Source organism: Eptesicus fuscus, chromosome 10 (assembly GCF_027574615.1).
Source record: "Eptesicus fuscus isolate TK198812 chromosome 10, DD_ASM_mEF_20220401, whole genome shotgun sequence".
NCBI classification, from domain to species: domain Eukaryota; kingdom Metazoa; phylum Chordata; class Mammalia; order Chiroptera; family Vespertilionidae; genus Eptesicus; species Eptesicus fuscus.
In genome coordinates this window covers 19,329,219-19,350,012 of record NC_072482.1, presented here as the reverse complement: position 1 = coordinate 19,350,012, position 20,794 = coordinate 19,329,219, and the positions used below count along the sequence as shown (strand labels likewise).

Genomic DNA, 20,794 nt, shown 5'->3' with positions numbered 1-20,794 from the left:
TGCTAAGTTATCAGTTATAGAAATACAGCCCAAATGCATAATTTGATTTTCCCCTCTTCAGCAGAAAAAAAAATCCTCTGTAAAAAGAAAATGCTTTCTCCACCTTTTAGAAACATTTTTTATGTAGAAATATTATCAAACTTATGCAAGTATTGCATGAATAAAAGAACTTTTGTATTCACCCAGATTATCTATTTTATTATATTTAACTTCTTCTCTCCCTCTCTCTCCTAAACTACTTGAGAATAAGTTGCACACATCATGCCCTTTATCACAGTATGGTTATCAAATCACAAAACTGAACATAGATGTAAACTATTTTCTAATATATTGATCATATTTAAATTTCACCAACTTCCCCCAATAAATCCTTAAAATAACACATTTTTCTTTGATCCAGGTTCTAATAAGGATCACAAATTTCATCTGGTTGCATGTCTCTTTAGTCTTATTTAATCTGAAACAGTTCCTTGGCCATGCTTTGTATTTCACAACATTGATATTTTTTGAAGCATTCAGAGAGACCACTTGTTTTGTATAATGTCCCTAAATTTAGGTTTGTATGATGTTTCCTTGTGAACATATTCAGATTGTGTATTTTTCACAAGATGTCAAAGTGCATAATGACAACACCAGTGACATCTATCACATGGGGAGGGCGGGCACATGGAAGTGGTTAAGAGAGTGGGATTCAGTAGCAACTCCATCCCATTATAGAAAACACAAAGAACATTTTATTTACTCAACCTATACCCAAACAGAAAATAAGCTGAAATCATCCTTTATACTTTGACTAAAAATAATGTATACTATGTACTGTTTTACCTGTATATTTGTGTTTAAAATAATTTATAATAAAGAATTAGAAAACTGCCAGATGTCAAGAAAATTTCTGGCATCAAACATCAAGTAGAAGAGATATTTAGGAGGAAGAAAGACAGTCTTCTTATGTCTCAGAGTCTTACTTAAATGTCTGGCTGACTCTAATTTAAACATAATATTTCAGAGTTCTAAAAATCAGGCTTTTAGTAAGAAAGAGCAGTGGTATTACTAGCCATTTCACTCACTTGCTCATTCCTTAATCCAATCTGTCCTTTATTTCTTCTGACTTTCTATCTTGCTTTCCTTTCTATCCTTATATGCCTTCAATCCTTCCTTCTTTGAACCATCATTTAACTTATTTTTTGTATTTCTATGCTTCACAGTCCTGATGGTTAGACGCCAGAAAACCATGATATGTTTCAAAAATCAGTACCCTTTCTTTCTCCTGTACCACTACCCTTGACCTGGACATAAAACCCCTCCTTAGGTACTAGGTGATTGGAAACACACACACACACACACACACACACACACACACACACACACACACTTTAAAATCATCTAATTCATTCTTACATTATTTACCTAAATAGCTCCAAACTGATAACTGTGCATTTTGTATTACCGTTTAGAGGACTCTAGTATGGCAGGATGTCTACTGCCAATGTGAAGTCTAGAAGACTTTCTGAGAATCGGCTGAAAATCTCTTCATTGCTTATCTCTGGAAGAACCTATTAACTTTCTCCAACCTCCTTTTATTCAAACAACTCCCTGTGACCCACAGTATTTCATAGAACTTGTGGAGGATTAAGTGAAACTATATATGTAAAGCACACTATAAACTGTAAAAAGCTAAACAAATTTAAACTATTGTTTTCATTATACTTTTCAACAAAAGATTTTCCTTTGAGTTTGCTTAAGGCCCAAACTAATATGCATGCTTATGGACTGGTTTTGAATATACCAATTAAAAGAAGATATAGTGGCCCTAGCTGCTTTTGGCTCAGTGGATAGAGCATCAGCCTGCGGACTGAAGGGTCCCGGGTTTGATTCAAGTCAAGGGCACATGCCCGGGTTGTGGGCTCAATCCCCAGTAGGGGGTGTGCAGGAGGCAGCTGATCAATGATTCTCTCTCATCATTGATGTTTCTATCTCTCTAACCCTTTCCCTTCTTCTCTGAAATCAATTTAAAAATTTTTTTTAAAGAAGACATAGTGTCTCAAATGGAATGGTGAAATTTTTAAATAGCAAAATATACATAGATTTTCTCTATGTATATCCTAGGAGCCCTACCTTTGAAAATGAAGATTTGGTTAAGGAAGATGAAAATGGAGAAGAGCATATTATATATCTATATCTATATCTGTCTATATATCTTTATATAAATAGATTATATATGCACATATAGAGAGATAGATGATAGATAGATAGATAGATAGATAGATAGATAGATAGATAGACAGATAGATAGACAGACATACAGACAGACTGAGGGAGAGAAAACTTTTCTTGGCTTCACTTATAAATGTTCCAGAGAAAAAGAACAAGACCAACAACAACACTATAAGACAGAATATCCCTGGGTCTGGACAGCTCTGACTACACACTGAGGATTTCTTATATAACGAACCCAACTTTAATGCTGCTTCTACAGTATACCTGATGATGACCCAGTGTCTTCTGATGGATGCTAAGTGTTAAGTTGCTTGTTTTTCTTCCCTAAACAAAGAGCCAAATACATTGCCTGTGCTTTGCTTTCCTTAATGCCACTATTGTTCAGGGATTCCCTCAGCAGCAAGGGGAATAGCATGTGGATACTGAATACAAAGAGGCAGCAGGTTCCAAATGCAGCCTCCAGAAGATGAGGCTGCTCCTGCACCCTGCATGGGATGAAACAAAACTGTTTTGTCCAAAATTAGAAAGCCTGACCTGCGGGTCCTTAGAGGAGAAAAAGATTTCCTACTAGGTGACATCTGGATTCTTTCCTTGCTTCTGCTACTACTGCTGTTTTTACCACCATTTTCTATATTCCCATTTCTTTGCTGAAACTGTCAAAATTTAAGTTTGGAAATATTTTACCCGGCCCTCTTGCACTAAATAGTTTGGGTAAAGGAAAAACTTACGATTTCTCAAGCGGATGTATTTTTAAAGGGTTTAAAGGCCCCACCATTTCTTCCAGAAATTTTAATAAGCATATAGAAATAGCCAGCTGGCTAATCCTGGGAATATCCCTCCTCCCTGTTCATTTTATAGAAAGATCCTGTGGTCAGGAAATATAAAGCTTTCAACACATTGACCACAGCTAGGATTATAGGCTCATATGGTAGAGATTTTTCCCACTGCCTTTTTCTGGGTGTTGGCAATATCCAGCCACCCTCTCATCATTGTTGAAGTCACCTTCACCCTTCACTCACCGGGGAGAACTTCAAGATTGACTGCACTAATGAGGGAGTCTGGAATTGAGACATTACATGGAAATCCATCAGTGTGATTAAACTTAGCATGCACACTGTGCATGCTTCGTACTTTCAAAGAGCCTGGCTATTAAATGGCTTCATATTTTTATACCTTTTGGCACCCTCATAAAAGGACTTAAGGAAACAGAATTTTTCCCTCCACTGCTACAGATGGACTATGGCAAATCTATGCTAAGAAGCTATAAAATAATTTGAAACGTCTCAGGTTCACTGATAAATCAAGTCAGTAGCTCTGCAGAATATTTTTAAATGTATAAAATCATATATATTAGTAAGGTTATATGTATATGTAAAAGCAGATATATGGTGCAAAAAGTTATTAAATTGCAAATAAAGTAAAACCTCATTAATTCAGACTCACTTAAATCAGAATTTCTGATCTAACAAAGGTCTGGCTGAGCAGAAGTTTGCCTTTACCATATCAATGGAGAAAAGACTTGCTGAACAAATTACTAGTGTAAATAAAGATTATAGGGAGACTACATAAACTGCTTAAGAGGATACACTGTTTTTAGTATCCTCAAGCATTTAGGAGTACCCATTTACATACAAATAATTGAGAGCATAATTACAAAGCAACCTTAGGTATTAATCAAAGTTAGCATTGTAAGGACTTCTAAACAGAATCTTTCATTACTGCAGGTCCACTTCTTCTATATATTTGAAATAAGTAAAGTTGAATCCTTTTAAATATTGTATGGTTCAAACTTCTCACATATGTATGCACATCTTTGTCCAGTCGATATAAATTAGTAAGCTGTTAAAAAATATATCATATTATTAATTCATTAATATGCTAAACTTGTTGTTTTTGCATTTCAAGTACTATAACAAAACTTAGTATTTCTGCATTTCTATGATATGTATGGATACATACTTACCTTACAGCAGTATGGAACATAGAAAGAGCACAGAACTTAATCTGCTCCGCCACTTTCTTGCAAGGTGAGCTTGGGTCCCAACCAGAGCCTAGGTTTCCTCACCTGTAAAATCAAGAGAGGGGCTTTAGTACTCACCTTACATCTCAAAGCAAGGATAAAATTAAATGATGTTACCTAAATAAATGAAAGTATTTCATAAAGTAAAATGCAAATAGTTTATACTTGTGTAATCTATATAATACTTGTCTGACTTAGAAGGAAATGTTGATGAGGCATACCATATTAAAATATCCAGATTACATGAAAAATATACTGTGTCCTAACTCTGGGTGAAATGATAGTAAAAGAAATTGAAGCAATCTGTAAATACTTACTCATCCCATTTATCATCTAGAGTGCAGCATTAGGGATTAAAACCATAAGGTATTTTAGCAATTTGTAGAAACCTTTTAGATTTTGCAAATCTTAAATTCATTGTGTACCTAAGTGGGTTTTATTTTTTTAATAATTTTTTTATTAAATATATTTCTTTATTGATTTCAGAGAGGAAGAAAGAGGGAGAGGGAGATAGAAACATCAGTGATGAGAGAGAATCATTGATCAGCTGCCTCCTGCATGCCCCCTACTGGGGATTGAGCCCACAACCCGGGCATGTGCCCTTGGGCAGAATCGAACCTGGGACCCTTCAGTCCGAAGGCCGATGCTCTATCCACTGAGCCAAACCGGCTAGGGCCCTAAGTGGGTTTTAAATAAAATTATCGCAAATGTACAGGATTTAGGAGTCACAGGGTGGGCCAATCCAAAGGGTGAATAAAACAATCTGCCCAAACCAGCCTGGTTCATCTGTCCTAATGCAGCCAGAACCTAGCACATCTGGAACATAAGAGGCACTCAACAATTACGTTGTACTAAGATGCCTCTTGGCCAGCTATCAGCTAACCCTAGATAGATTCACAAATTCAGGATCAACATACTTGCCTTCAAGGATAAAAGACTATAAATTTCACAAGGTAAAAAAAAAACAGGTCTGTCTTATTACTGATGTAGCCCCAGATTCTACAACTTAGTAACTGCTCAGTAAGAATTTATTGAATGAATGAACAACTACTACAAGCCACATTTTACATAAGCTGATTAAGACATGGTCTTTACACTTAATATTTATAATTGAAGTGGCCAGAGAGAGACTTATAATAGGAAGGTAAGTGACATATTATGTAGAAAGTGCTCTGAGAACATAGGCATTGGTCTGTTATACCAATTAGAATCACCTAGGGATCTTCTGGAGTAATACCAGTGTCTCCGATTAAATAAACCAGAGGATGTGGCTTGGACATCAGTATTTTTTAAACTCCCTCTAGGTGATTTTAATTTGAGAATCAGGGCAAAAGATTTTAAAAAGAGTAATTATAACAGGAGGTAAAAAGAGTTAGGAAAAAAATTTTTCCCAGATGAGGTGATAATTATACTAAGCTTGTTTATTCCTATGATCCATCGATCCCAGAAAAATGCTAAGATTTCTTCCTCTTCCCTATTTCCAATAGAGTGTCTCTTCTCCAGGACTATGAGGACCAGTTCCTCCCACACGCTGTTCTTCCAGGCCCTTTGAAGTTCTAAGTCCCAAGGATTTAAAGGGGCCTCAAAGAATCTTAGGAGTCCTAAATCACACTTCATTGGAGAATAAGATTAAATACCTCAATGTGAAACAAAGATGAAAGAAAGGGAAGAACTAGGACCTTGTGATTCTCAAGTGGATGAACTGCCTTATATTGTCTAATATTCTTCACTTTTGGAGTTTTTCATAAGTAGTCATACTCATGATAGCATGAGGACTGGCATGATCTGAGAAAACATTGTAAAATTTCAATCATGGTCACAGTTACGTTAACTTATACTCTTATTTATAATAAGTAAACAACCTGGTGCATCATATTAGGAAAGAAAACAATGTAGTTCTTTATCTTATTATCCTGACCCTTCAATCCCAACAAAGCTGGAGGAACAATTTTCACCCTATGCTTATAATTTATGCCAAAAACTGTGATGCCAAAAAGTATTTGTTGTAATGGATCTCGTTTTTAAAATACTATACTTTAGTCCTATGAGATCAGAAGTTTTTAAGGCCTCTTCTTAAAACTACTGAAAGACATGTAGAAAAAGATTCAACACTAACATATCTATAATAATAAAAGGGTAATGTGCTAATTAGACTGGATGTCTTCTGGACATCACTCCAGATGTCCATCCTGACAAAGCCGGGCCTGGAGGGAAGCAGCCCGGGTCCCGGGTGCCTGCTGGCAGCTAGAAGCCCAGTTCCTGGGTGCCAGAGGGAAGCTGGTGCCAGCATCCAGGGGAAGGAAGGCCTATTCTTGCACGAATTTTCATGCATCAGGCCTCTAGTCAATACTAATAAAAGGGTAATATGCTAATTAGACCAGACATCTTCCAGATGTCCTTCCGGACAAAGCCACGGTGGTGGGGGCTGAGACAGAGGTGGTTAGGGGCCATCAGGCTGGCAGGGGAGGGCAGTTGGGGGTGATCGGGCCAGTAGGGGAGCAGTTAGGGGGTGATCAGGCTGGCAGGCAGGCAGGCAGGCAAGAGGTTAGGAGCCAGTGGTCCCGGATTGCGAGAGGTATGTCCCAGATTGGAGAGGGTGCAAGCCGGGCTGAGGGACCCCCCTGGGCCTCTAGTATATATATAAAAGGCTAAGTGTCCATCCGTCCAACCAGTAGCTATGATGCTCACTGACCACCAAGGGGCAGACAATCGATGCAGGAGCTGCCATGATGCATACTGGACATTTAAAAAGAAATGTCACCATAGGCCTGGCACCAACAAACCAACACTCGGCTTCTCCCAAGTGGGACACAGGCCCCACCACAACCCCGAAGCGACACCCCACCAAATTGCAGCCAACACTGCCAAGACCCCATGGCGCAAAATGCAGCCCACAGCCCAGCCTGGAAACAGTCGCTGTGGGTGCTGGATAATATATAATATATATATTATGGGGATGGGCAGCCCATGTGGACTTTATTGGTCCCTAGAAACTTTTTCCTACACAGCTATCACCCATCTAAATGAAAGAGCCGTAGCTCATATGCTCTAGGTCTCTGAGTAAATAAGGCTGTGTGTGGATAAAACAAAAGTGCTGCTAGGTAGAAGGCAACATACAAAAGGTGGTTATTATTACTGTTACAGGTCTCATCATACTTATTCAAGGACTATAAATCAATGAATAAAAAGTACATGTGAACAGAATGACAGGACAGGTTAGTCCTAAAGACAGTTATACCTTCAGGCCAACCGTCAATGGATCCAACAAGTGTGTCTAATTCATCTGTGCACTTACAGACCCAACAGAGCCTAAAAGAATTCATGACCACTATTGCCTGTGTAAACCCAGAAAAGGTGCTTCTGAGGGCGCATAACCTCCTCTCTCTATCCCTATGATTTTCACAGACCCTTTTCTCTTATTAGCAAGATTGTGTATATTACCTACAGGACCCCTAAAGCCTTTACTATCTGCCCTTTGTGGACATGTGCTTAGGGACCCAAAACTTGTCCAAAAACCAGTTGCATAGAAAAGGAAATTAACATGCATTTAATCAGCATCATGAATTATATCATTAAACCAACCCAGGGTATGAATGATGGCAGATCCATAGGAGAATTAAAATCACCGAAATCATCCTCATAGCTGAGAAGGGCCACAAAGGACCTGATTGTAAGGTTAGAAATTACATTTTCAAGTTCCCATCTGGAGGCATGTTTGTTTCTTGCTGTGTAAGTTTGCTCCTCAGTTCTTCAATGGTCCGTTTTGAAAGGGTGAGACTGAAACACATGCCTCTGTCTTAGGACTTAAAAAAAAAAATCACTGAAAACAATGTAAGATATAAATGTCTGTGCCCACAGCCAAGATAAAAAATGCAAAGTCTGGGCCACCTTGCCTTTAATTTTCTAACTGCTGTTTTGTAAGGCTGTGTCATGCTTCTCAGTTCAAACACGCTTTGGCTCTTTATTATTCATGGACCTTTTTCTCAGTCAGTGGTGTTGAATAATAAAACAGCCCAGGATCAAATGGGCCAATTCTCCACGCCTGACACCAACTGCTACTGTTCGCTGGGCTCTGCCAAGCGTTGCCTCTGATAATGAGTGGGATTTGGTTAAACAGTAAATTAATGAATAATGAAATATCCAGGTTGATCAGTTAGAGAGCACGCTTGCTTTGCCCTGGGCTAAACGCTTGGGGCAGAAATTACTCTCAAACGGCACTTGCCTGGCTGCTGGTCTGGATAACTATTTTACAGCCTATTGCTTGACAGAATGCCGGGGTGGGGGGAATCAGTGGGGGAGAGGCAAAGAAGAAGGACAGAGTTATTAACAGGGGGGAAAAGGAGAGAAAGAATAACCTAGTTATCACCTTGTAGGTTTCTAAACTGCATGTGTAAGAACAAAGTCACAAATACGATCTAGCGCAGTTAGAATTCCAAAATTCCCAACACATGTTTAGCATCAAGGAGAAACGATGAATGAAAACAGTCTTCTGTCTGTGCCTATACACATATGGGATTATATGTAGAAAAATTCAACTGCAAACTTATGTTTCTGTATAGACCTTAGAATGATGACATGCAGGAAGGACATCCAGTGTCCAGTTGACAGGAAAACTCTACCCTCACTTTAAAGTTTCATTCTCTGGCTCTTAGACATACCCCTTCTACAAACTTGAGAACACTAGACAGAGGATGGGTTTTCCAAATCATCACTGCAACTGAGATTCCAAGAGATACATATACAGTTATAGACACAGACAAAGATAGTTTCATGTTTTCAATGTTAACATCACCCAGGCGTTTTAAACTGTTATGCAGTTTCATGCACCCATATGTGGCTAATATACGATCAGATGTATGTCCTCTACAAGAAACAAGCCTTGGATCATAAATTATCCACAGCGAAGTGCCATAAGGGTAACTTGTACTAAGAAACGTGTTATTGCAACTCAACATTTGTTTTGGAGATATATGTCTCTAATTGGTTATATCTGTAATATCTTCTTTCAGAACGTTAACCCTTTCAAATGGCATCAAAATTGGAGGGTTTTGCAATTTTACACACTTGAAAGTGAAACGCTTCAATTGATTAACATGCAGTGGGTGTTTATGTGTTGGCAAATTGTTGGGGTTTAGTTTGATTTTAGTTTGTTCTTAGGTGGGAGAGAGAGAAAAGCCTTTAAAAAGAGGGAGAATGTATTCTTCAGACACCTCATTTAACAGGCCTCACAGCTGGAAGGAAATGCAAAGGCTGGAGTGAGGTAGACATTATCTTCTTTTCCTGGTTCAGAGGGGGCAAATGACAGGATTGAGGGGAAATGTCCACAATCTAATAAGGAAAGGAGCAATATGACTTACCTGTAGCCTCAGTACCCATAATTGCCACCCTAGATTCCCCAGAGCCTGCAAAGTACCCAGGTCTAGTGGCTGTTCCCTCCATTTCATCGTGCAAGAACAGTACCATAGACAAAGTTTTCACCTCTCCACACTGGCACCCAGACCCCTCTAGCCCAAGAAAAAATAAAAAAGCTCTAATTGTCTTTATTACTTTCAGACACTGGCCACGGAACACAGATGTTCACTATTGAGAATTAAAGGAAGGGGGAAAGGTCACAGGGACCCAGATCAGCTTGCTCCTTCTTTGGATTATTTGGCCCCATTGTCTTGAATGGCCCTTATCTTTGAAGAAGAGAAGAATATTTAGATTGAACATAAAAGTAAATGAATCACTCAGGGGGCCCATTTTGTTGGTAGGGCTCCTGACTCCTACACCTCCCCCTCCTAAAAATAGCAAAAAGGGAAGTGTGTGAAACCACACATAAAAAGAGTGAACTGTGCTTCTGCCTCAAATCGTGAACATTTCCTGTCTTTAGGAATCTCTGGCCAAAATAATTCTATCTTGAAAGCAAAAGCCCTAATCCCCAAGAAATGGGGGGGAAAAAATAATCTTTTCTTGGTCCCTTAACACATGGAACTCTCATGACAAAGTAAATTCACATGAGTAAATGTTTTGATGTGGTTGTTGTATTAGTGCAGGTATTGGGGAGTTCCCATATTGTGATATTGTGTGTTTGTTTTGTGTGTGTGTGTGTGTGTGTGTGTGTGTGTGTGTGTGTAAACAACCCCAACCAAAAAGGGTCTCACCTAGTTTGCTGGTAAAATCATTTGTCTGGGAGGATAACATACTAATATACACAAAATTCATCCTGGTCCAAGATCGATACCTTGATCTCCAAGTTAGTGCTGGCACTTTTTGGGGGAAGGGGTTGCTGGAAGGAGGGGGGGAGGGGATGGAGAGGCTGACTAATGGAGCACTGAGGTTTGGTTTGGTTTTATGGCTGTTTTCTTTGTACTGACTAGGATTTTCCCAACCATGTGGTACAACCCCGCTCTGCCCCTTTCCAAACCTAGAACAGTTTAGCAGTAAAATCCACCGCTGTGTATAAACTATCTAAAATCCTATTTCCTTGGAAACTCTGATTACGCTGGCACACATTTTGCCCACTTGAACAGCTCAGGCCCTTGCTGTAATCGGGTGTTTCCCAGCTGCCCACCTCTAATTGCACATCTGCTTGAACCCTGCACAGAGTTCTGGAGCTAAGGACTCCGTGGTTCACATGGTGAGCGCTAGAACTCATTGGGTTGACCTGGTCCTCCACCTCAGTCTACGTAGTACACCCAGTCTGATGTGGGTCCTAGTTTCCACCCCGGAAAGACTTGTATGCCCAGTGCCAGTCAAGCTCCCCTTCCCACATTTCTGTATCCCACCGCTCATGTGCCAGCGCCCGGAGAGACCTCATCCTTTACTCCAGCCACTTGATAAATGTGCAACTCAGAACACTTGGCTATAACACAGGGCAGACTCTGACCTCCCCAAAATACCCTACGCCCATATGCCCTGGCCATGCCCTCCTCCCAGTTAAGTGCCTTGGCTAATGACATCTGGCAGCCACACCCTTGCAATGTTTGTTAATATCCCCGTGAGCCGGCACGTCCAGGACGTTACCTGGTGGTCGAGTCACAGATGACTGCCAGAGCTGCCCTCCGTGCGGCCTGGGCAAGTCACGCTTTGCTAAGTCCATTGGCTATTCCACTGCTTAAACAAAAAATTTTTAAAGAACATTTTTATGCAGAGGCCTCTCCTGGCAGCAGGTGTGACCCCTATTTGAGTTTGGTCGCCTCTCGCCTGAGTTACAGCTCCAGAAGGCTGCAGCCCTCGGAAGAGAAGAGAAAAGGCAGAGTGTGCAGGGACCAATAGGTTTCGAACAACTGGGCAAAAAGTTGCGGCCTGACCTTGCTCGCCTCTGACCAGCGTGGAACGTGCTGAACTTGTGTGACAAACCTGCTCCCTCGTTCTGAGTGTAAACAGCTTGCCCACGCAGCAGTCCTTTGCAAACTGCGCCTTGACCCCAGAGCGCGCACCAGAAGCCCGGCGGGGAGGGCGGGCCAGCCCTGGGGCCATGCGGGGGCTGGAATTATGCCCCGGGGAGCCCCGGGGCGTGCGTGTGTGTGTGTGTGCGCGCGCGCGCGCGTGCGTGCGTGTGAGTGTCCGCGCCTGCGCGCTGCTTGAACCCTGCCTGCAACCCCGGGAACGTGCCTGCACGCGGGCAGCGGCGCTGTGTGCGTGTGCTGGGCGCAGGCGGGGGCGGCGCACGCGTGGTACGTGCGCTCGCAGACCCTGGCAGGGTGTGCGGGTCAAGGCGCTCCGGCCCCAGGCTCCGCATTGCTGTCCCTTTTGGAAACGAGGGCGTGCGCCCGGCTGTGACCTGGGGGAGGGGCAAGGAGGGACGCGAGCTGAGAAAGTGGACCCGGGGAGACGCGGCGCTGACCTCATCCTCAGGCAGCCTGCAGGTTATTTATGAGGTCTGATTTAAAAATAGTGGCTGCCAGGGAAGTGAAAAAGGAGCTCACCCCAAGCTATGAGGGAAGTATGGTTGCAAGAATGCTGTTTATGACGATATAAATCAACGTGGAGCTTGTGATGGGAAATATGGAGAGAGTGAGTTTGGGGTAGAAACAAGGAAACAGAGTCAAGAAGGAAAAATGAGTTTTCCTCCTCCGCCCTGCCCGCTCCCGCAATCCCTCCCTTCCCCGGGCGCCCGCGATGCCAGCGGGGAGGCTGGCGAAGGGTGAGCGCACCCGTCCCCACCAGGGTCTTCCCTAAGTTAAATGAGGCTCGTTAGAGGGCGAGGGAATACATGTAAATAAACAACTTGGAAGATTTATGGGAAGGAGTTCAATTTTATAGGGACTGTATTTATAGAGCCAGCGCTGGCTCACTTATAAATAGATTAATGGGAAGCTAAAATTAATGGACTTGGGAGCTGCGCGTTTAATTTCTGAGGCTTCAGCCTGACAGACAAGCGCCCTCGAAGACCTAGCGCGGGAGGCAGCTTGCGTTGGGGAGTCCAGTGCGCCCTCAAGAAGGGGCAGATCCCATTGGGCCAGCATTTCTCCGGTAGCTCTAAGCTCAGGCTGCCCTGGGTCCCTAGGAAGAGATCCCACGGGGCTGTTATTTGCACATGAAGAAAAAGAATGTGGCCTCATAAAAAAAAATAATGGGATCTTCCTCCTAGCATTATTTTTAACCAGGGCCCTTAAGCCGCTAATACCGGCAGGCAGGCTTTGGGAGAACTGTAAACAGCTCGCCCGCGTGGGCTGCCTCCAGGCAGGCAGGGGCAGCAGCGACACTTCTCCAAGGTCACCTAGGGTCCCCGCGCTGGGCCTGTGGTCAGGGTCCACTGCTGCAGCTCTTCACGCACCCGCTCCGCAGCCGGGTAAGACAGTAACAAAGGGGCTGAGGCTCTCACACAGGCAGCCCAGGGCCGTTCTGTTAGCCAAGGCTGTCGGTCTCGGCTTCCCTACCCTGTCCTTCCCTTCCCAATTTTTCCTTCCAGCTCTTTCCTCTAGATTTTTGTTGTTGCTGCTTGTTTTTTCTCCTCACATTCAGGGCCCTCAGGATATTGGGTTTTACCAGTAAAGGTGATTGTCTCAGATCCTCTCCTTGTCCAATGGTGATGGGTAGGGGTGAGGGAGGTCTATAATTTACCTGTGGGATAATTGATGGCAGGTCTGTTTCTCCAGAGCTAGAGCTAAACTTTAAGTAGAAAAATTTGCCATAGGATAGGGAAATTACTCACCACCCTCTTTGTATAATCCCAGTCCTAACCAAACACTCACTCTTCAAAAAGCAAATGAAAAGGAAGCTCAATATAATACAGTTGAGCCAGAGACATAGATTTATGCCTGTATTCTTTCTAGATGAATGGATTGCATGCCTTCTTAATCACACTTCCCTTGGTTTTCTTTCCTTCCTCTACTTCCCTTCCTTTAGAGAGGATCTTTCCTTTGATTCAATCATTTATAGTTTTAGCCAAGATGCACCCCCTTTTAATTAATAAAGAAGACATGGAGTGGGAAATCTCACATAAATCAGATTACATTGTCCCTTCTGACTTTCCTTATAAGGAAGTCCAACTGGGAATGATTACCTGAAAAACACAAAATTGATATAGGAGGCATTTTAGTAAATAACTGAGCACCAACTATATGTTAAGTACTCTCATAACCTGAGTTTATCAAGATTTAACTTTGTCTATTTTCCTCAAATGTATATACATATTGCTTTTTCTGCTTTTAATGATTAGGCAATGTTGATGTTGGAAAGGACCTTAGGAGGCCCACATTTTATAGATAAAGACCTTGGGTTACAAAAAGAAACAGTGACTCGTCCAAACTGTGTAACATCTTGGACGACTTTATTTTCCTAGCCTCGGGGAAGACGCCCAAGCCTTGGGATGAAATACAGATTGAGATGTTTGGTCACTGCAGCCCATTAGGACTGGGCTGCAGCCCATTAACCCAACTGAGAAAAGCTCTGGCTTCTCTAAGCCTCTGAGCCGAAGGTAGGAACCAACCTCCTAAGACAGCTCCGCCTTTCCTCCTCTGGGTCAAGGGTCTTTTTCCTCGTTTGTTTTTGGAGGGCCTTGCACTGCTGATGAGGTCAGGGTTGTCTTCAATCCCGAAGTGAGCCAGTTGGCTCCTCCAGATCCCAGGTTCCCAAGGTTTGGGGTGCAGCAGCCCAGACCTGGCCCTATGGGCATCTCTCATGAACCCTCTCCTTCAAGGAACACTGTGCCAGAACGCTGTACTGCCAGCTGTGAGGAGAGGAGCATCATCTGTGATTTGCACCCAGAGCCCCTGTAGTTGCTGACACATGTGACTAAATTTACGTATTGGGGAGTAAGTTTGACGCCTCATTCTTTAAAAGGGCAAAATAAAGCAAGAGATACCATTAACATGAGCTTTTATTGCAACTTGGTTAGAAATAGGAGAGAAGAGTGTCAATTTGGAATTTTAAAACACCTCTACTGAAAACAAAAAGTGTCAGTTTTTCTGAGAAGCAAAATTTATTGTATTTATGATGTAACAAAGACATTGCCTGTGTTTTGGTGAGGGGGGGACAAAAAAAAACAAACCTCTTGGCTATGGTTGGAGTTTTCTGTCTGTTAATTTCTGGATTAAACAATTTCCATATTCAAGAAACTGAGGATGAAAACACAACAAAAACACAACGATCTTTTTATTTATGTAAATCAGATCAACACTGGACAATAAACCAATTTCTACCCATTACCATAACAGCTTGTCTATAAAGAACAGAAAAATTCAGATAGGATTCTATCTAGGGTCAAGCGGGTTTTTTTTTTTTTTTACCACCCATTCACAGAGGTATAGATTCACAGATAAATAATCCCAAACTACTTGCTCGCCATATTTACACATTCCCATTAAATTAAGCATAAATAAATATATACAAACTTAACATGGATACCCTCCAGCACTCTTCTCCTGAAGAGTCAACAGATTGAAGTTATGTGGCAAAAACTATGTTAGTGAATTAGAGACCAACTCAGCAGAGGAGTCAATTTTGGCCTTTAAAGAATAGTTCTTGTTCCGCTTTTAAAAAGAAAACAAAACTAATTTTGTTTTGTTTTTTTCTTCTTTCTCCCCCCCTCCCCCGATAATTTAACATACTTCAGCACAGGAGGGAAAACAACTGTGTGGGCTCTTGAGGCAACATCAGATGGTTTAAGGTTATTTCCTTTCCATGTAATGTATTACCCTTCCAGGATATCAGATGTGATGACAAATTCTCTATAAACACTCCAAGTAGGAACAAGTTGCCATTTTAAGTAAGGCTTTGTACCGGAGAGACAGTGTGTAGATAAGTTTGGGGTTTCAGGTTTTCCATTCGACCAACGTTTTCTTAGGATATGAAATAATCGCTTGAGAGAAAGTAGTTTCGGTGGCCAAAGAAAATAAAACAGCCCCCCAGTCTTTGAAAAGCCTCTTCGGCGCTTTATGTGGCGGGTGGAGAAAGCTAAGGATGTGGAGCCAGAGAGGGGGAAAGAAAGTTCAAGGTAATTGGGGCAGCGCAGGGGTGGGGGGTACCTTCCGAGTTGGGGTGGGGGGGAACTCAAGATCACTTTGAGATGGGATGCTCACCCAGAACCAGAACCACTATTTGGGGGGGGGGGCAGGGGGGAAGCTCCCCTGAGACTCACAATTCCTATAGGAAGAGGCAGGTGGACAGAAAAGGGTCGGGAAATCTTTAGAACCTCCAAAGGAACTTGCAAAGTGGAAGGTGTGAGGGACCAAGCGCGGCTGCGTCCTGAATGGTCCTTTCTGTCTTTAGTGCTTTTGGTTTGGGACCGAGCAGTAGGGAGGGGGCCGGGCCCTGATAAAATTGTCCAGAGACAGTAGGGTGGGGGGAGAGCTGCAACTCACCTGTTTGGTTTGAAAACAAAACTCAAAAAAGCTCGCTTTAAAAAAGGCCAACTCTTGCGTTAATCCTGTTTATTGATTTATGGGCCCAAGGAAACCCAATCTTTGAATAACTCAATTATCAGATAAACATAGCGGGCCTGGCTAAGGACAGCAAGGGGGCGGGGTCGTACAGGAAAGAAGTGAAAAAGGGCGAGGGGGCCAGGGCTGTCTCCAGCCGGGTTTGGGGGCGGAGGAGACGCGCATCCAGCCCTACTTGGTGGGGCGTGGGAGGAACTTGGGAACGAGGGCGAAGGACCACGGAAGCCTGAGTAGCCAAGTAAGACCATGCCTATCCCATCACCCGTTTCTGGAGCCTGAGGATGGAGAGAGTTTTCGTCCTAGCAAAGGTGGTGGTGGGGGGAACTTCCGGTTCCCTGGACAGTTCTAGGCCCCTCGCCCTCCAGGAGCAGGCGCCCGGGGTGGCCGCTGGGAGCAAAGCGCCTAGGCGGTGCTGAGACCCCTCCCGCCTGCAGCCCCCAGGACGCCTCCCCATTACCTACTGGAGAGTGGGGCTATCTCGGTCGCCTTAGCCCTTAAGATGAGACCGAGAGCGGGAAGGGCCCAGGCGGCCCGCGGCCCCTCCAGCGGCTGATTCTATGTCCTCAACACGACTGGGCGCGAGTGGCCCACGCGCTCTCAGGACCTGCACAGTAAGAGCAAGGCGCGTCCATCGCGTCTCTCGCACGTCACACGCGTGGGGCGCGTTGCCCTGCAAGGAAAGGAGACGATGGTTTTCAGTGTGCTTTCTCCTGGCCTTTGGCAATCAGAATACACCTAATCCTAGCGGCCAGGCCCTCGGACCCGTGGCGCAGGCTTCTGAGCTGGGGAGAGATGGAGTGCCTACAGCTCTCCGTGAGGTCTAGTTCCCCTCTCCTAGGGCTGAGCCCCCCCGAAGGAGCTGGCAGTGTCACATTAACCCTTGCTTGGGCCCTCCTGGTGACCTGAAACCAGCTCCCTACCTCGTCACCTCCCCCATAAAAATGTCTGCGCAAAGCTCTCAGCAGCTTCCTACACCCAGCCCGTCAACCTCCCAAGGCCAAGACCCACCCTGGCGGCAGAACTGAGCGTCCCAGAGGGTCCTAACTGGAAAGCCCTCTTATCTTCAAGGAATGTTGCAAAGGTCCTAAAGTCTACTTTGTATAAAGAGGTGCCTGTATGGATACTAAATTTAGAGAACTACCTCCCCCGCCCCTCCCCAGGGGATTTCCCACCGATTTGGGGAGGGTGGGGGACAATGGGTTCCAGATCTTATTTCAAAATAATGCACAGATAAAAACAGAGAGGGGCTGCCAGGAGTGAGAGATCTTAAAATGCATGAAACTTTATCCACTGGGAATAGCCCCAGTATATCCAGACGGTGAAATTCAAAGCTGAAATACATCTCCTTTCACTTTGCATTATTTTACCATCATATACCAACAACAAGCGCACGTCTGGGAGAGGGAGGATGCCTCATTCATAAAGCATCTTGTAAGAAAGCAATTGTTGCTGAAACATGGGAGCTTGCCCCACTCTCGTCCCCACGACATTCCCAAAGCTGCTTCTCTGCCCGCTAACAGAGCCGTCGCCAAAGAGCCCAAGGAAATAGAACCCACTTTAAAGGCAGGGCAATCCTGTTAAAATATTGGGCTCCAAGAACCCTTACGCCTCTCCCCTAACATTCGTTTTGCAGTTCAGCCGTTCCACAGAATTCCGCGATGAGGTATCTGCTAGCAACTAGACTCAGAGCTGCTTCAATCTCTCATTGGCCACTTTCTAAATTATTCCCTTTGAGCTTCTTTAAAGAAGTGCACCTGCAGAATTCTGACACACAGGCTTTGATTAAAGAGGGATCGGATTTTTTTTTTTCTCTGTACCTTATAGATTGTGTAGGAAGCCCCAGTCCTCTTTGAAGAAGCTCATAAACCATGCGGGCAAAGCTTTGGAAAACAGAAGAGAATGAAATGGTACATACCCCTCCGAAGGAATTACATACTAATCAACGTATTCATATCGTGGTGTGGGTTTTTTGGTTTTTTTTACTATTATTCTTAAAAATTGGTAGATGACACAAATATTATAACAAATGCAAGATTCTCTGTATACCGATGCCGGCAAGGCTGGGAACTAGTAACATTTCTGAAAAGAACGGATGGTGAGTCTGAATCAACCTATTGGTCCGGATTTTGCCCAGGGCGGGTACCCAAAGCTGCAGCCACCGCCGCCTGCATCTCCGCTCGCCTCCCACCCCGCCCTTCCTCGCCCTCCCTAAGTAGGCAAGCGGCTGGCCTGGGAGCCCGCACCGGTGAGTTTGAAATGCGGGGCGGGGTGGGGCAGGGGGGCCGAGGGGCCTGAAACACAATGCAAAAGGCCTAACCACACTCTTGTTCATCCCAGAAGATTCCCGCGACAGCTCGAGGAAGGGAGGGAGGGCAGAGTAGAAAAGGGTAGTTGGGAGAGGGGCGAGGTGAGGGGGCGGGAGGGAGGGCGGGGACTTCGAGACAGTTTTCCTAAAAAAATAGTAAAAATTAAAAAGTTCGTGCGATTCAGTCAACCAGCTGTCAAAGCACTGACACCAACAGTTTCTCCGATTTTCTTCCAATAAGTTAGCGTTTTCTCATGTTTAGTCTTATGTTTATTTTTCCAAAGGGGGTGGGGGGAAACATGGTTTTCTTTTTATTATCAGTATTACTAAGCTCGAAAGAACCGAAGTGGAAAATCCGGACGGTTGTCTCCCAAGTGTATCTTGAAATAGACACTGAGAACCGAGACTGTTGCTCCGTGGTACGCCTCAGTTTTTAAGTTACTTAGCTTTTCTGGTTTAATTTTGATTGCATATGTATTCTACCTAATATAATTCTTCCAAAGCCAATCCAGTATTTTAAAGCTAAAATTAATTTTTTCCTGTTTTCCTTTTGTATTTAAAACATTTTTTTTCCTTTTTTTTTTTTAATTTTTCATTTCCTGTGTTTCTCCTCCTTGTCGCCAGTTTTACTACCTGGGCCTTCCCCAGACGTGTGCCTGTTAGTGGCGGTGTTGTTCAAGAACATCTTGTCCATGCCTTTGAGCGCCTCGGTGAGATAGTTCTGCAGGGCCGTGAGCGCCGCGCAAATGGCCGGGGCGCCGAAGCCGTGCGTGATGAGGCTGAAGTGCGTGAGGCAGCTCTGGATCCCCGGCTCCAGGATGGGGCTGGGCCGGCTGTTCCCAATCGGCGTCCGGTCCTGCGCCAGCAGATCTGTAAATTCTTTACAAAGTTGCCTGCAAAGGGGTGGGGAGAGGAGCAGGGGGAAAAAAAAAAATCACCCTTAGCGTCGTTGTCATTGACATTAGAAAGGAGATGCTCACACAAGCCCAGAGGCGCCCGGTCACCGCAGAGCCAGCCGGGGAGCGAGGCTAATGTGAGCGATTCCGCTCTGTTTCCTTTCCCAGCGCTCGCCCTTCTAGAGCAGCTGGGACTGGAAGGAAAGCGGGGGTGGAGAGATTATACACCCCTTGCATCCCACAGCCTATCCTCCCTCCCCCCAGCCCCTCCAGTCTTTTTTTTTTTTTTTTTTTCCCCTTCATTCCAGGACTGCATAACTGCTTTGAGAAATCTGCTAGGCTTTAGCGATTGGTTTTGAATATTCAGGAATTTTTAGCTCTCACCTGGCTGTTCTTTTAAAAACCCTTCCCCCCCTCCTTTCCCCTGCCTCTCCAACCTCTTGGTTATCAGGCTCAAAAAGCCCTGAAAGATTTAAGCCCCTGGGCCACAAGCCTGTCCCTGGCACAGAAGCAGATTGCTGGAGCCTTGCATGGCCCAGGGCAAGCAACTGTTTATTGCAGGAGAGAATGCTGATTCCATTCAAAGCAAAAATCTGTTTACCTGCAGTATTTGGGAAGGGAGGTATTTTTCCAGTCCCCCCACACACACACTTTTTTCTTTCAAGTGTGGGTGACTGAAAACCTTTGTACAACACAATTGTCGTCAATATAAAAGGAATTCGACGTTGTTTAAATAAAACCTAAAGGTAGATGGTTAAGACACTGGGAGGGGAAGATTTTTGTTTGTTGAAGGTTTTTTTTATTTCCTCAAGGCACCTACAATTTAGAGGAATCTCCCAGCCTTAAAAACCCTGTGGGCCTAACTATAGATTGAGCTTATTTGAAAAGAGTTTCATATAGGAGGTGGGCAGGAGGATTTGAGCCTGGCAGGTCCAATGGCTTGGCTCTGCTGGCAGTCAGAGGCATGGCACCCAAAGGCCACAGCCTTTCACCCACTGGCAGGCTCATTCCGTCAGCCTGCCTCCACCATATTGAGCGGGGGTGGTGAGAAATGAAAAACGACAGAATTCCAGCCCCAGGCCCCCTTGGGATAATCTGACACCTGGTGACACCTGGCCTGGCCAACAGGTAATGCAGGCAGGTACCTGGAGGCTAGTGGGAGTGACCCTTGGGCGTCCTTTCCCAGAGTACCCCCAGGAGGAGTAATGGCTCACCTGGATGGAGAACACCTCCTTCCCATCCCCACATGAAAGGTTTTTTGTTTTAAGGCTGGTGGCTAGAAAACACTAACAGACATCCTCTCTCACCCCCTTTCTTCTGGTTTCTCCATTCAAAATGCACACAGACATCCTCACACCAAAGAAGAAACATGGAACAGTTCTGACCTAAATAGGGCAGTTCTTAAACCAGAGGTACCCCAGAAGCATCGTGGGGTTCAAATGAACACCCACTGATTCCAATTCAGGGGGCTTTGGGCTAGGTCCACACA

General features: G+C 44.1%; 1 protein-coding gene across 9 annotated transcripts in view; it reads right to left on the bottom strand.

Moving 5' to 3' along the window:
• Positions 1-16,080: 16,080 nt before the first annotated feature.
• Positions 16,081-20,794, bottom strand: part of TFAP2B (transcription factor AP-2 beta) — a 28,200-nt gene continuing 23,486 nt past the window's right edge. For 6 of the 9 annotated variants that reach the window (XM_054722167.1, XM_054722168.1, XM_054722169.1 and 3 more), the window contains 3 exons: positions 19,043-19,302; positions 17,922-17,984; positions 16,081-16,774 (listed from right to left, as the gene is read on the bottom strand). In XM_054722167.1, the coding sequence (XP_054578142.1) occupies positions 17,923-17,984; positions 19,043-19,302 (322 nt within the window). In that variant the 3' untranslated portion in view covers positions 16,081-16,774; position 17,922. The other 3 variants (XM_054722172.1, XM_028133929.2, XM_054722170.1) reach the window with 2 other exon arrangements.